Source organism: Salmo salar, chromosome ssa21, assembly GCF_905237065.1.
Source record: "Salmo salar chromosome ssa21, Ssal_v3.1, whole genome shotgun sequence".
Lineage (NCBI taxonomy): Eukaryota > Metazoa > Chordata > Actinopteri > Salmoniformes > Salmonidae > Salmo > Salmo salar.
In genome coordinates, this window is record NC_059462.1 from 45,862,847 (window position 1) to 45,875,914 (window position 13,068).

At 44.7% G+C, this 13,068-nt stretch overlaps 1 protein-coding gene across 2 annotated transcripts in view; it reads right to left on the reverse strand.

Annotated features, from left to right (window-relative positions):
• LOC106595135 (ly6/PLAUR domain-containing protein 6B) overlaps window positions 1-13,068 on the reverse strand; it is a 55,858-nt gene that overhangs the window by 16,361 nt on the left and 26,429 nt on the right. For both annotated transcript variants that reach the window (XM_045704833.1, XM_045704834.1), the window contains 2 exons: window positions 409-535; window positions 179-277 (listed from right to left, as the gene is read on the reverse strand). In XM_045704833.1, coding sequence (XP_045560789.1) covers window positions 179-277; window positions 409-535 — 226 coding nt within the window. The remainder of the gene's footprint in view (window positions 1-178; window positions 278-408; window positions 536-13,068) is intronic.

The following is a 13,068-nucleotide window of genomic DNA, read 5'->3' on the forward strand; positions in this document are numbered from 1 at the left end:
GCTGGTTCTGTCGTGCATTGCCTATAACTGCATAATCATAAGCTATTATAATAGTGTAACAGCAACAACAACAATGGTTATTAAGTACTGGTTAGCCCCATCAGTAATGCCAATGAGAAACAATAAAGACATGTATAATATCTGACAGTATCTATGTGTAACAACAGAAGGAACTCACTCGGTGGACACCACTTGTCCTCAGCCCAGCGGTTGCAGGTGTAGTTGTCCGCAGCTCTCTCACAGGTGAAGCACTTGAAGCTCTTAGGGAATGGAGTGGCTGTAAAGAGATGTTTTCACTCAAATTCCTCCTGTTCAAACTTCTCTTTTGATGGATATAAATGTTACTTCAGGTAGTTGACGTCATTGTTCAAGAAATTACATCATTTCAACCAGTAAGCAGAAACGCACCTTCCACAGGAGGTTTGACATTGTAGAAGTTGATGCGCTGAGATTTAACCTGGTCACATATTGCCACCAGTGCCAGGAGATGGACAGCGGTGGTGAATGACATCTTCACAGTCCCTCTAGCAGTAACCTTCAACACAGACACAGAATCAGGATGGCTATTTAGTCAGGGATTCTAGTTAGTCATACTTGTGAAGCATTGGACGTGTTCTAGAACCACGAGGGGCAGAATGGAGACGACACGAGGGGCGGAATGGAGACGAAGAGAGAAAGGTGTGACTAGAAGGAGTAGCTCATATCGAGACGAACATGAATAAAGAACAGTTGACCCTCTCTGGGACATTGAGAAGGTGGGGTCAAGCTTCTGAGCTGAAGGGTAGGACTCCAGAGAGCTCTGTTCTTTATCAGGTCTCGGGACCTCCATCCTTTGAACCTTGACCTCTGGTCAGGTAACCTGGGGTACAGGTGAGTGGGGCGGGGTAATCAGAGATCAGGAGTCACGGCTCAGGGAGCACACTGGGATCCGCAGAGTCCATAGAGGGGATAAAGAGACGGATCCCTCCCTGTACAGCTGATATTTGAGCAGGCAATGGAGAGTAACCTACAGGCTCTTATAGGGACCTCTGGGGCCACTTATGAGAGAAGCCAAGAGCAATCAACAGCTGCTCTTTTGGGACCTTTTGATGAACAGAGCAAACAGGCTGAATCTTGGCTGAACATGTTGTTAATATCACATTATTATTATCAAATTTGTAATCAAGCATCATTAATGTAACGGTAGTTGTAAGTACCAAAGGCAGGCAAACCAGAAGAGTGGAGAGGCCAAAGCACAAAGCAGCTTCAACTGAACACGAGCCTTGTGTCACGTTAAATACTAGCAGCATATTATTGAGATTCTGATAACATTAAAATGACAAATTGGAGGCATTTGAACATAGAGAAAGTCTAGCAGCACATTATTGGGATTCTGATAACATTATGTTGAAATGCCTCCAATTTGTCATCTTAGATCAAAGAGACAAGTCTTTTAGAGACAAAAGTGTCTGCAGGGAGTTGGTCGCAGGATGAACCCCAAGGCACATGATTCAAATATCCAATAAGTTGATTAAATCAACCAAAGGAATTGATTCTACATTGTCTCAAGTCACAATCTTTAGGCCCTCTCTCATCTCCAACTGTCCTCAGTCCCAGACTAGAAATTCACTCTCAAAGGAGAAATGCTGAGTCAGAGTTGAGAAAACACACCTTTTGGCATTTCCAAATCACAAGCGGTTGAGTCATCACTCTGAAATTATTACTTAATAACTATAACATTATGGAACTATATTGCAATGCCTTTAGAGTTAAAAAATGCTGACAGTCCGTCATGTATTATTTGTCAAGTAACGATGCCAATGAAAAACAAGATAAAACAAAGCACATTTTCCCAGAGGCGATAATCATTGAGTTTTCAGACGACACCCATTTCCTCCTCCTGCCTGGTGGTGCAATCGAGGCTGGTGTTGATTCAATCACTTCCTGTGTCTAGGCCGACACCTCAAAAACAAATAGACCCAAGTCATCATTTTATAACCATTCTACAACACAGACAGTTTCTTTCAGGTTAGCATAGAGCAGAGTTTCTTAATTAAAGTATGGGTCACGACCCACCTGTTAGTCGCGACGTAAATGTATAAATATTTCATTTCTGCAGTTTTCTTGAAGATCACTGAGCGACCCACACGCTGCAGCGCTGTGGTTCAAGCCACCGACGTGTTACTCCAGTCGCCATCACTCACCGCTGTCATGAAATGGACTCATGACAGCCACAAGGTCTGACTGAGCTCAACCGTCATGAAACGCAAATACAGCGATGACTTTTTGTCTCTTCATACAAACTTTAACAATAACGAGGAGCGCCCACAGTGTTTTGTGTGGGGAAGTGCTTAGTAAGGTGTCTCTAAAAATGAACAAATGAATAAAATGACACGTCCTGACCAAACATCCAGGCACAACATGACGGTAAACCCAGGGAGTTATTTCAGAACAGGGCAGAATGCTTCAGGAAACACTGCTTCGAAAGAGGAAAAGTCAATCAACTAGCAAGGCATTGTTGTCATTTTATAACAGGTGATGATAAGCAGAAATAAGGGAGCACTATATATCATAGTAGTAGATGTGTTTCTCTTTCAAACAATCCCCTAGCCTTGCAACGTTACACAGCTAACGGTAATAACTAACGTTAGCCAAAGCAAGCCAACTAGCTACTGATGGTAGTGCAACCATAAGAAACAGTACAGATGAAGATGAAAAATGATCAGGCCTACTGTACATTTTACTGTATAAATTATTGTTGAAAACAACTAGGTTGGAACTGTTGCTGTTACAGGTATTAATATGTATTCTGAACTGGAATAAACTGATTGAAGCAAGATGCTTTTTGAGACAAACACTCAGACATTTCTGGGTTGTTCATCTGAAGCAGGAAGCGGTCTCCTGCCTGACTGAGAAAGCAGTAGATGTTCTGATCCAGTTTGACACCACCATACCTATGCAAGTCAGGGTTCTGAAGTACGGAAACAGTGTCATTGCTGAGCATGACCTCAGTGTTGCACTGTCTAAAGCAGAGCCCAGAATAGACCTGCTTGTTGAAAACTTCAACCAGACACGATCAATAAGTTTATTCCAGTTCAGAATAAAAAATATGTATTTTAAGAGCAACAGTTCCAACCTAGACTTTCTATCAACAATAATGTATATAGTAAGATGTACAGTAGACCAGATCATTTAAAAAAAATCTGTACTGTTACTTAGGGTTGCACGATCAAAAAGCCTGTGTGTGTGTGTGTGTGTTCTGTTATACATCTGTGTGATGTGATCAATCCGTTTATTCCAGTTCAGACTGAAGTTATTTATTGTATTTTAACAGCAACAATTTGAACCTAGACAGGTATGTAAGAGTGTTTTTAATGGGGAAAAATAAACATGAAAATATATTTATGGGTATTTCATTGTTATTTGTTTTTGTCTATATTGCCTATTTTTTTTAGGCATAAAGGCAATGAAATGTTCCGATATTTACGCATAGTTGCATGTTTTCCTAAACTTGGGTCCCAGGAAAACACAGAATTTCTCATTTGCGTCCCAGGCTGAAAAAGTTTAAGAACCCCTGGCATAGAGACACAGATTCAACTGCACTGACAAGTCTTAGGATTTTTTTTATTTTTCGGCCAAATTTGTAATGATTAGCTAATTAAAGTAGCATTGATTGCTAAACCAAGCACACAGACTGATTAGAGAAGTAGTAAGTGTAATCCTTCCTTAAAAAGACAGTTCACTACGCCAGGCGGTAACGACAGTTCACTACGCCAGGCGGTGAAGACAGTTCACTACGCCAGGCGGTAACGACAGTTCACTACGCCAGGCGGTGAACGACAGTTCACTACGCCAGGCGGTAACGACAGTTCACTACGCCAGGCGGTAACGACAGTTCACTACGCCAGGCGGTAACGACAGTTCACTACGCCAGGCGGTAACGACAGTTCACTACGCCAGGCGGTGAAGACAGTTCACTACGCCAGGCGGTGAAGACAGTTCACTACGCCAGGCGGTGAAGACAGTTCACTACGCCAGGCGGTAACGACAGTTCACTACGCCAGGCGGTAACGACAGTTCACTACGCCAGGCGGTAACGACAGTTCACTACGCCAGGCGGTAACGACAGTTCACTACGCCAGGCGGTAACGACAGTTCACTACGCCAGGCGGTAACGACAGTTCACTACGCCAGGCGGTAACGACAGTTCACTACGCCAGGCGGTAACGACAGTTCACTACGCCAGGCGGTGAAGACAGTTCACTACGCCAGGCGGTGAAGACAGTTCACTACGCCAGGCGGTGAAGACAGTTCACTACGCCAGGCGGTAACGACAGTTCACTACGCCAGGCGGTAACGACAGTTCACTACGCCAGGCGGTAACGACAGTTCACTACGCCAGGCGGTAACGACAGTTCACTACGCCAGGCGGTGAAGACAGTTCACTACGCCAGGCGGTAACGACAGTTCACTACGCCAGGCGGTAACGACAGTTCACTACGCCAGGCGGTAACGACAGTTCACTACGCCAGGCGGTAACGACAGTTCACTACGCCAGGCGGTGAAGACAGTTCACTACGCCAGGCGGTGAAGACAGTTCACTACGCCAGGCGGTAACGACAGTTCACTACGCCAGGCGGTGAAGACAGTTCACTACGCCAGGCGGTAACGACAGTTCACTACGCCAGGCGGTAACGACAGTTCACTACGCCAGGCGGTAACGACAGTTCACTACGCCAGGCGGTAACGACAGTTCACTACGCCAGGCGGTAACGACAGTTCACTACGCCAGGCGGTAACGACAGTGCACTACGCCAGGCGGTGAAGACAGTACACTACGCCAGGCGGTGAAGACAGTTCACTACGCCAGGCGGTGAAGACAGTTCACTACGCCAGACGGTAACGACAGTTCACTACGCCAGGCGGTGAAGACAGTTCACTACGCCAGGCGGTGAAGACAGTTCACTACGCCAGGCGGTGAAGACAGTTCACTACGCCAGGCGGTGAAGACAGTTCACTACGCCAGGCGGTGAAGACAGTTCACTACGCCAGGCGGTGAAGACAGTTCACTACGCCAGGCGGTGAAGACAGTTCACTACGCCAGGCGGTGAAGACAGTTCACTACGCCAGGCGGTGAAGACAGTTCGGTGAAGACAGTTCACTACGCCAGGCGGTGAAGACAGTTCACTACGCCAGGCGGTGAAGACAGTTCACTACGCCAGGCGGTGAATATAGCCAAAATGACATGCTAATTAAAACATGAACAGTAGCCTTACCTTAGGTTCAAATTAAGTGAAACCTTATCCACATGTATGTATCCACAGAGAAAAAGTAAGAGCCTTGTTTAACCGATCTTTCCGGTCAGGTTGAGTGTGACAAGATAGACCCCTGGTTTACTAGAAGCACTAGGAAGTAATTTAATTCCCTGCTACCCCCTCCTTAAATCAGAGTCCCAAGAGGTCAGCGACCCTCAACTTCCTGACACTGCAGCAATGTGATTGGACAACAGATTGGGGGAACTATGGGAACAGTCACTATCTATCAGGAGTGTGTCAGCTAGTCTGCCTGCCAGCCCACCTCATTACCAATCACACCACACACACACACACACACACACACACACACACACACACACACACACACACACACACACACACACACACACACACACACACACACACACACACACACACACACACACACACACACACACACACACAGAGAGAAGGAGGGCAAATCCCAAAATACCCCTTATCTAGTGAGTTTGTCCATCAAGCAGCTAAAGGCAGCCCAGATAAAACATGTGCCTGCGAGAGAGATGAGTCATATTATGACAAGCCATTTTCTCCTTCACAAAGCTAAGCCAGGTGGAATCATGGGAAGAGTTGACAGGTTAGTGCATCGATGTACCTGTTACTGAGTCACAATCTCTAGTATTGAACAGTTAATTCTGTTGCGGCCTCCTGTGACCTATCAGTTCAGTACTGATGCTCAGTCTCCAAACATCTTAGCATACTGGTAAGTCATTCATCTGCTACACACTCCTCATTATCAAACACTTGATTGGAAACAGTATCATTGATAAGACAGTTTGTGCTCTTTGGAAATGACTAGGTTCTCTCTGGTTTCAGTACTAACTACAAAACATCACCTTCCTTGAACCCTATTCCCCTCCTCCTCTATTCCCTTATTCCTCTCCTCCTTTAGGAAATCAGCAGGTCTTTCCCCTGAAGGTCACTGGGATCAGTGTAGGAATCTAGTTCCCATGATAAGGAAGGAAAGGAGTCTGAAATGGGAACAATCCACTTCCAAGCAGGGGTCTAGACATTTTTAAGAGGGGTTTTAACCACTTCCAGAGTTCTGAGTTCTGGTGAAGATCAGCTATGTCTGGAAAACACATTCCAATGGAGCGGTGCACCTGACTGGCTTACTCAGTTAACCAACCAGCACCTGGTTCTGATAACTCAGTACATGTGGGGAGAGAGGACAACGCAGCACAGCAGCCTTTTCCCCCCCAGCTTTTAATTTAAGCCCCTCAGCTTTCTTCACTGAGTCAGGTTGCAAATTGCCCCTGTGCATGCAAACTGCTAAGGATTTTTATTCTCCATGTGGGTTACCATGAGAAGCTCATATTCTATTTAAAGGCAGTTGGCTTTCTGGTGAATTCCTCAGTGAATGGCCACGGTCACACTGAAATCTTTGCAGTATGTTGAGTGTTGACCCAGGAGATATGCATGCAATAACTTTTTTTCAATATTTTTTTTTATATCTGTGTCCATATTGTCCATGAGTTTCTAGTAGATAGACAATATGGTTCAAGAAAAAAATTGCCTAATTAATGAAAAAAGCATCTAAATCAACACCGGCATTATTTTAAATGACCTCTACAACTCGTCCAGCTATTGACTTTTTTCACAACTGCCACCAAAACACTGCCAAAAAATACATACTGACATAGTAGTAAAAAAAATAAAAGTGTGTAAAAGAAAAAACAAGGATATTTCATGCAGAAACCCTCATATTATACACCAAATGGTATTCACTAAGTTGATGATTATTTAATTATTTCATATATTTCACGTGATAAGGCAAGAGATAATTACAGACACCTGTGATAATGTGAAGTACCCAAAATGGCCATTAGATGTCTTATGATAGAGTACAGTGAGGGAAAAAAGTATTTGATTCCCTGCTGATTTTGTATGTTTGCCCACTGACAAAGAAATGATCAGTCTATCATTTTAATGGTAGGTTTATTTGAACAGTGAGAGACAGAATAACAACCAAAAAACCCAGAAAAACGCATGTCAAAAATGTTATAAATTGATTTGCATTTTAATGAGGGAAATAAGTATTTGACCCCCTCTCAATCAGAAAGATTTCTGGCTCCCAGATGTCTCTTAAAGGGAGTGCTCCTAATCTCAGCTTGTTACCTGTATAAAAGACACCTGTCCACAGAAGCAATCAATCAATCAGATTCCAAACTCTCCAACATGGCCAAGACCAAAGAGCTCTCCAAGGATGTCAGGGACAAGATTGTAGATCTACACAAGGCTGGAATGGGCTACAAGACCATCACCAAGCAGCTTGGTGAGAAGGTGACAACAGTTGGTGCGATTATTCGAAAATGGAAGAAACACAAAAGAACTGTCAATATCCCTCGGCCTGGGGCTCCATGCAAGATCTCACCTCATAGAGTTGCAATGATCATGAGAACGGTGAGGAATCAGCCCAGAACTACACGGGAGGATCTTGTCAATGATCTCAAGGCAGCTGGGACCATAGTCACCAAGAAAACAATTGGTAACACACTACGCCGTGAAGGACTGAAATCCTGCAGTGCCCGCAAGGTCCCCCTGCTCAAGAAAGCACATGTACATGCCCGTCTGAAGTTTGCCAATGAACATCTGAATGATTCAGAGGACAACTGGGTGAAAGTGTTGTGGTCAGATGAGACCAAAATGGAGCTCTTTGGCATCAACTCATCAAGTCATTGGCGACTCCATTACCCGCAGTATTAGACTTAAAACTAATCATCCAGCGATCATACACTGTTTACCAGGGGGCAGGGCTACCGACGTTAAGGCTAATCTAAAGACGGTGCTGGCTAAAGCTAAAACTGGCGAGTGTAGAGAGTATAGAGATATTGTTATCCACGTCGGCACCAACGATGTTAGGATGAAACAGTCAGAGGTCACCAAGCGCAACATAGCCTCAGCGTGTAAATCAGCTAGAAAGATGTGTCGGCATCGATTAATTGTCTCTGGCCCCCTCCCAGTTAGGGGGAGTGATGAGCTCTACAGCAGAGTCTCACAACTCAATCGCTGGTTGAAAACTGTTTTCTGCCCCTCCCAAAAGATAGAATTTGTAGATAATTGGCCCTCTTTCTGGGACTCACCCACAAACAGGACCAAGCCTGGCCTGTTGAGGAGTGACGGACTCCATCCTAGCTGGAGGGGTGCTCTCATCTTATCTACGAACATAGACAGGACTCTAACTCCTCTAGCTCCACAATGAAATAGGGTGCAGGCCAGGCAGCAGGCTGTTAGCCAGCCTGCCAGCTTAGTGGAGTCTGCCACTAGCACAGTCAGCGTAGTCAGCTCAGTTTTCCCCATTGAGACCGTGTCTGTGCCTCGATCTAGGTTGGGCAAAAATGGCGGTGTTCGCTTTAGTAATCTCACTAGTATAAAGACCTCCTCCATTCCTGCCATTATTGAAAGAAATTGTGATACCTCACATCTCAAAATTGGGTTACTTAATGTTAGATCCCTCACTTCCAAGGCAGTTATAGTCAATGAACTAATCACTGATCATAATCTTGATGTGATTGGCCTGACTGAAACATGGCTTAAGCCTGATGAATTTACTGTGTTAAATGAGGCCTCACCCCCTGGTTACACTAGTGACCATACCCCCCGTGCATCCGGCAAAGGCGGAGGTGTTGCTAACATTTACGATAGCAAATTTCAATTTACAAAAAAAATAACAATTACGTTTTCGTCTTTTGAGCTTCTAGTCATGAAATCTATGCAGCCTACTCACTCACTTTTTATAGCTACTGTTTACAGGCCTCCTGGGCCATATGCAGTGTTCCTCACTGAGTTCCCTGAATTCCTATTGGATCTTGTAGTCATAGCAGATAATATTCTAATTTTTGGTGACTTTAACATTCACATGGAAAAGTCCACAGACCCACTCCAAAAGGCTTTCGGAGCCATCATCGCCTCAGTGGGTTTTGTCCAACATGTCTCTGGACCTACTCACTGCCACAGTCATACTCTGGACCTAGTTTTGTCCCATGGAATAAATGTTGTGGATCTTAATGTTTTTCCTCATAATCCTGGACTATCGGACCACCATTTTATTACGTTTGCAATCGCAACAAATAATCTGCTCAGACCCCAACCAAGGAGCATTAAAAGTCGTGCTATAAATTCTCAGACAACCCAAAGATTCCTTGATGCCCTTCCAGACTGCCTCTGCCTACCCAAGGACGTCAGAGGACAAAAATCAGTTAACCACCTAACCGAGGAACTCAATTTAACCTTGCGCAATACCCTAGATGCAGTTGCACCCCTAAAAACTAAAAACATCTGTCATAAGAAACTAGCTCCCAGGTATACAGAAAATACACGAGCTCTGAAGCAAGCTTCCAGAAAATTGGAACGGAAATGGCGCCACACCAAACTGGAAGTCTTCCGACTAGCTTGGAAAGACAGTACCGTGCAGTATCGAAGAGCCCTCACTGCTGCTCGATCATCCTATTTTTCCAACTTAATTGAGGAAAATAAGAACAATCCGAAATTTCTTTTTGATACTGTCGCAAAGCTAACTAAAAAGCAGCCTTCGCAAATGGAGAATGGCTTTCACTTCAGCAGTAATACATGTATGAACTTCTTTGAGGAAAAGATCATGATCATTAGAAAGCAAATTACAGACTCCTCTTTAAATCTGGGTATTCCTCCAAAGCTCCATTGTCCTGAGTCTACACAACTCTGCCAGGACCTAGGATCAAGGGAGATACTAAAGTGTTTTAGTACTATATCTCTTGACACAATGATGAAAATAATCATGGCCTCCAAACCCTCAAGCTGCATACTGGACCCTATTCCAACTAAACTACTGAAAGAGCTGCTTCCTGTGCTTGGCCCTCCTATGTTGAACATAATAAACGGCTCTCTATCCACCGGATGTGTACCAAGCTCACTAAAAGTGGCAGTAATAAAGCCTCTCTTGAAAAAGCCGGATCTTGATCCAGAAATTATAAAAAACTAATCGGCCTATATCGAATCTTCCATTCCTCTCAAAATTTTTTGAAAAAGCTGTTGCACAGCAACTCACTGCCTTCCTGAAGACAAACAATGTATACGAAACGCTTCAGTCTGGTTTTAGACCCCATCATAGCACTGAGACTGCACTTGTGAAGGTGGTAAATGACCTTTTAATGACGTCAGACCGAGGCTCTGCATCTGTCCTCGTGCTCCTAGATCTTAGTGCCGCTTTTGATACCATCGATCACCACATTCTTTTGGAGAGATTGGAAACCCAAATTGGTCTACATGGACAAGTTCTGGCCTGGTTTAGATCTTATCTGTCGGAAAGATATCAGTTTGTCTCTGTGAATGGTTTGTCCTCTGACAAATCAATTGTAAATTTCGGTGTTCCTCAAGGTTCCGTTTTAGGACCACTATTGTTTTCACTATATATTTTACCTCTTGGGGATGTCATTCGAAAACATAATGTTAAATTTCACTGCTATGCGGACGACACACAGCTGTACATTTCAATGAAACATGGTGAAGCCCCAAAATTGCCCTCGCTAGAAGCCTGTGTTTCAGACATAAAGAAGTGGATGGCTGCAAACTTTCTACTTTTAAACTCAGACAAAACAGAGATGCTTGTTCTAGGTCCCAAGAAACAAAGAGATCTTCTGTTGAATCTGACAATTAATCTGGATGGTTGTACAGTCGTCTCAAATAAAACTGTGAAGGACCTCGGCATTACTCTGGACCCTGATATCTCTTTTGAAGAACATATCAAGACTGTTTCAAGGACAGCTTTTTTCCATCTACGTAACATTGCAAAAATCAGAAACTTTCTGTCCAAAAATGACGCAGAAAAATTAATCCATGCTTTTGTTACTTCTAGGCTGGACTACTGCAATGCTCTACTTTCCGGCTACCCGGATAAAGCACTAAATAAACTTCAGTTAGTGCTAAATACGGCTGCTAGAATCCTGACTAGAACCAAAAAAATTTATCATGTTACTCCAGTGCTAGCCTCCCTACACTGGCTTCCTGTTAAGGCAAGGGCTGATTTCAAGGTTTTACTGCTAACCTACAAAGCATTACATGGGCTTGCTCCTACCTATCTTTCCGATTTGGTCCTGCCGTACATACCTACACATACGCTACGGTCACAAGACGCAGGCCTCCTAATTGTCCCTAGAATTTCTAAGCAAATTTCTAAGCTCCATTTTTATGGAATGGTCTGCCTACCAATGTGAGAGACGCAGACTCAGTCTCAACCTTTAAGTCTTTACTGAAGACTTATCTCTTCAGTAGGTCCTATGATTAAGTATAGTCTGGCCCAGGAGTGTGAAGGTGAACGGAAAGGCTGGAGCAACGAACCGCCCTTGCTGTCTCTGCCTTGCCGGTTCCCCTCTTTCCACTGGGATTCTCTGCCTCTAACCCTTTTACAGGGGCTGAGTCACTGGCTTACTGGTGTTATTCCATGCCGTCCATGGGAGGGGTGCGTCACTTGAGTGGGTTGAGTCACTGACGTGGTCTTCCTGTCTGGGTTGGCGCCCCCCCTTGGGTTGTGCCATGGCGGAGATCGTTGTGGGCTATACACAGCCTTGTCTTAGGACGGTAAGTTGGTGGTTGGAGACATCCCTCTAGTGGTGTGGGGGCTGTGCTTTGGCAAAGTGGGTGGGGTTATATCCTTCCTGTTTGGCCCTGTCCGGGGGTATCATCGGATGGGGCCACAGTGTCTTCTGATCCCTCCTGTCTCAGCCTCCAGTATTTATGCTGCAGTAGTTTATGTGTCGGGGGGCTAGGGTCAGTCTGTTACATCTGGAGTATTTCTCTTGTCTTATCCGGTGTCCTGTGTGAATTTAAATATGCTCTCTCTAATTCTCTCTCTCTTTCTGTCTTTCTCTCGGAGGACCTGAGCCCTAGGACCATGCCTCAGGACTACCTGGTATGATGACTCCTTGCTGTCCCCAGTCCACCTGGCCGTGCTGCTGCTCCAGTTTCAACTGTTCTGCCTGCGGCTATGGAACCCTGACCTGTTCACCGGACGTGCTTGTTGCACCCTCGACAACTACTATGATTATTATTATTTGACCATGCTGGTCATTTATTAACATTTTAACATTTTAACATCTTGACCATGTTCTGTTATAATATCCACCCTGCACAGCCAGAAGAGGACTGGCCACCCCTCATAGCCTGGTTCCTCTAGGTTTCTTCCTAGGATTTTGGCCTTTCTAGGGAGTTTTTCCTAGGGAGTTTTTTCTAGCCACCGTGCTTCTTTCACATGCTATGCTTGCTGTTTGGGGTTTTAGGCTGGGTTTCTGTACAGCACTTTGAGATATTAGCTGATGTACGAAGGGCTATATAAATAAATTTGATTTGATTTGATCAACTCAACGTGTTTGGAGGAGGAGGAATGCTGCCTATGACCCCAAGAACACCATCCCCACCGTCAAACATGGAGGTAGAAACATTATGCTTTGGGGGTGTTTTTCTGCTAAGGGGACAGGACAACTTCACCGCATCAAAGGGATGATGGACGGGGCCATGTACCGTCAAATCTTGGGTGAGAACCTCCTTCCCTCAGCCAGGGCATTGAAAATGGGTCGTGGATGGGTATTCCAGCATGACAATAACCCAAAACACACGGCCAAGGCAACAAAGGAGTGGCTCAAGAAGAAGCACATTAAGGTCCTGGAGTGGCCTAGCCAGTCTCCAGACCTTAATCCCATAGAAAATCTGTGGAGGGAACTGAAGGTTCGAGTTGCCAAACGTCAGCCTCGAAACCTTAATGACTTGGAGAAGATCTGCAAAGAGGAGTGGGACAAAATCC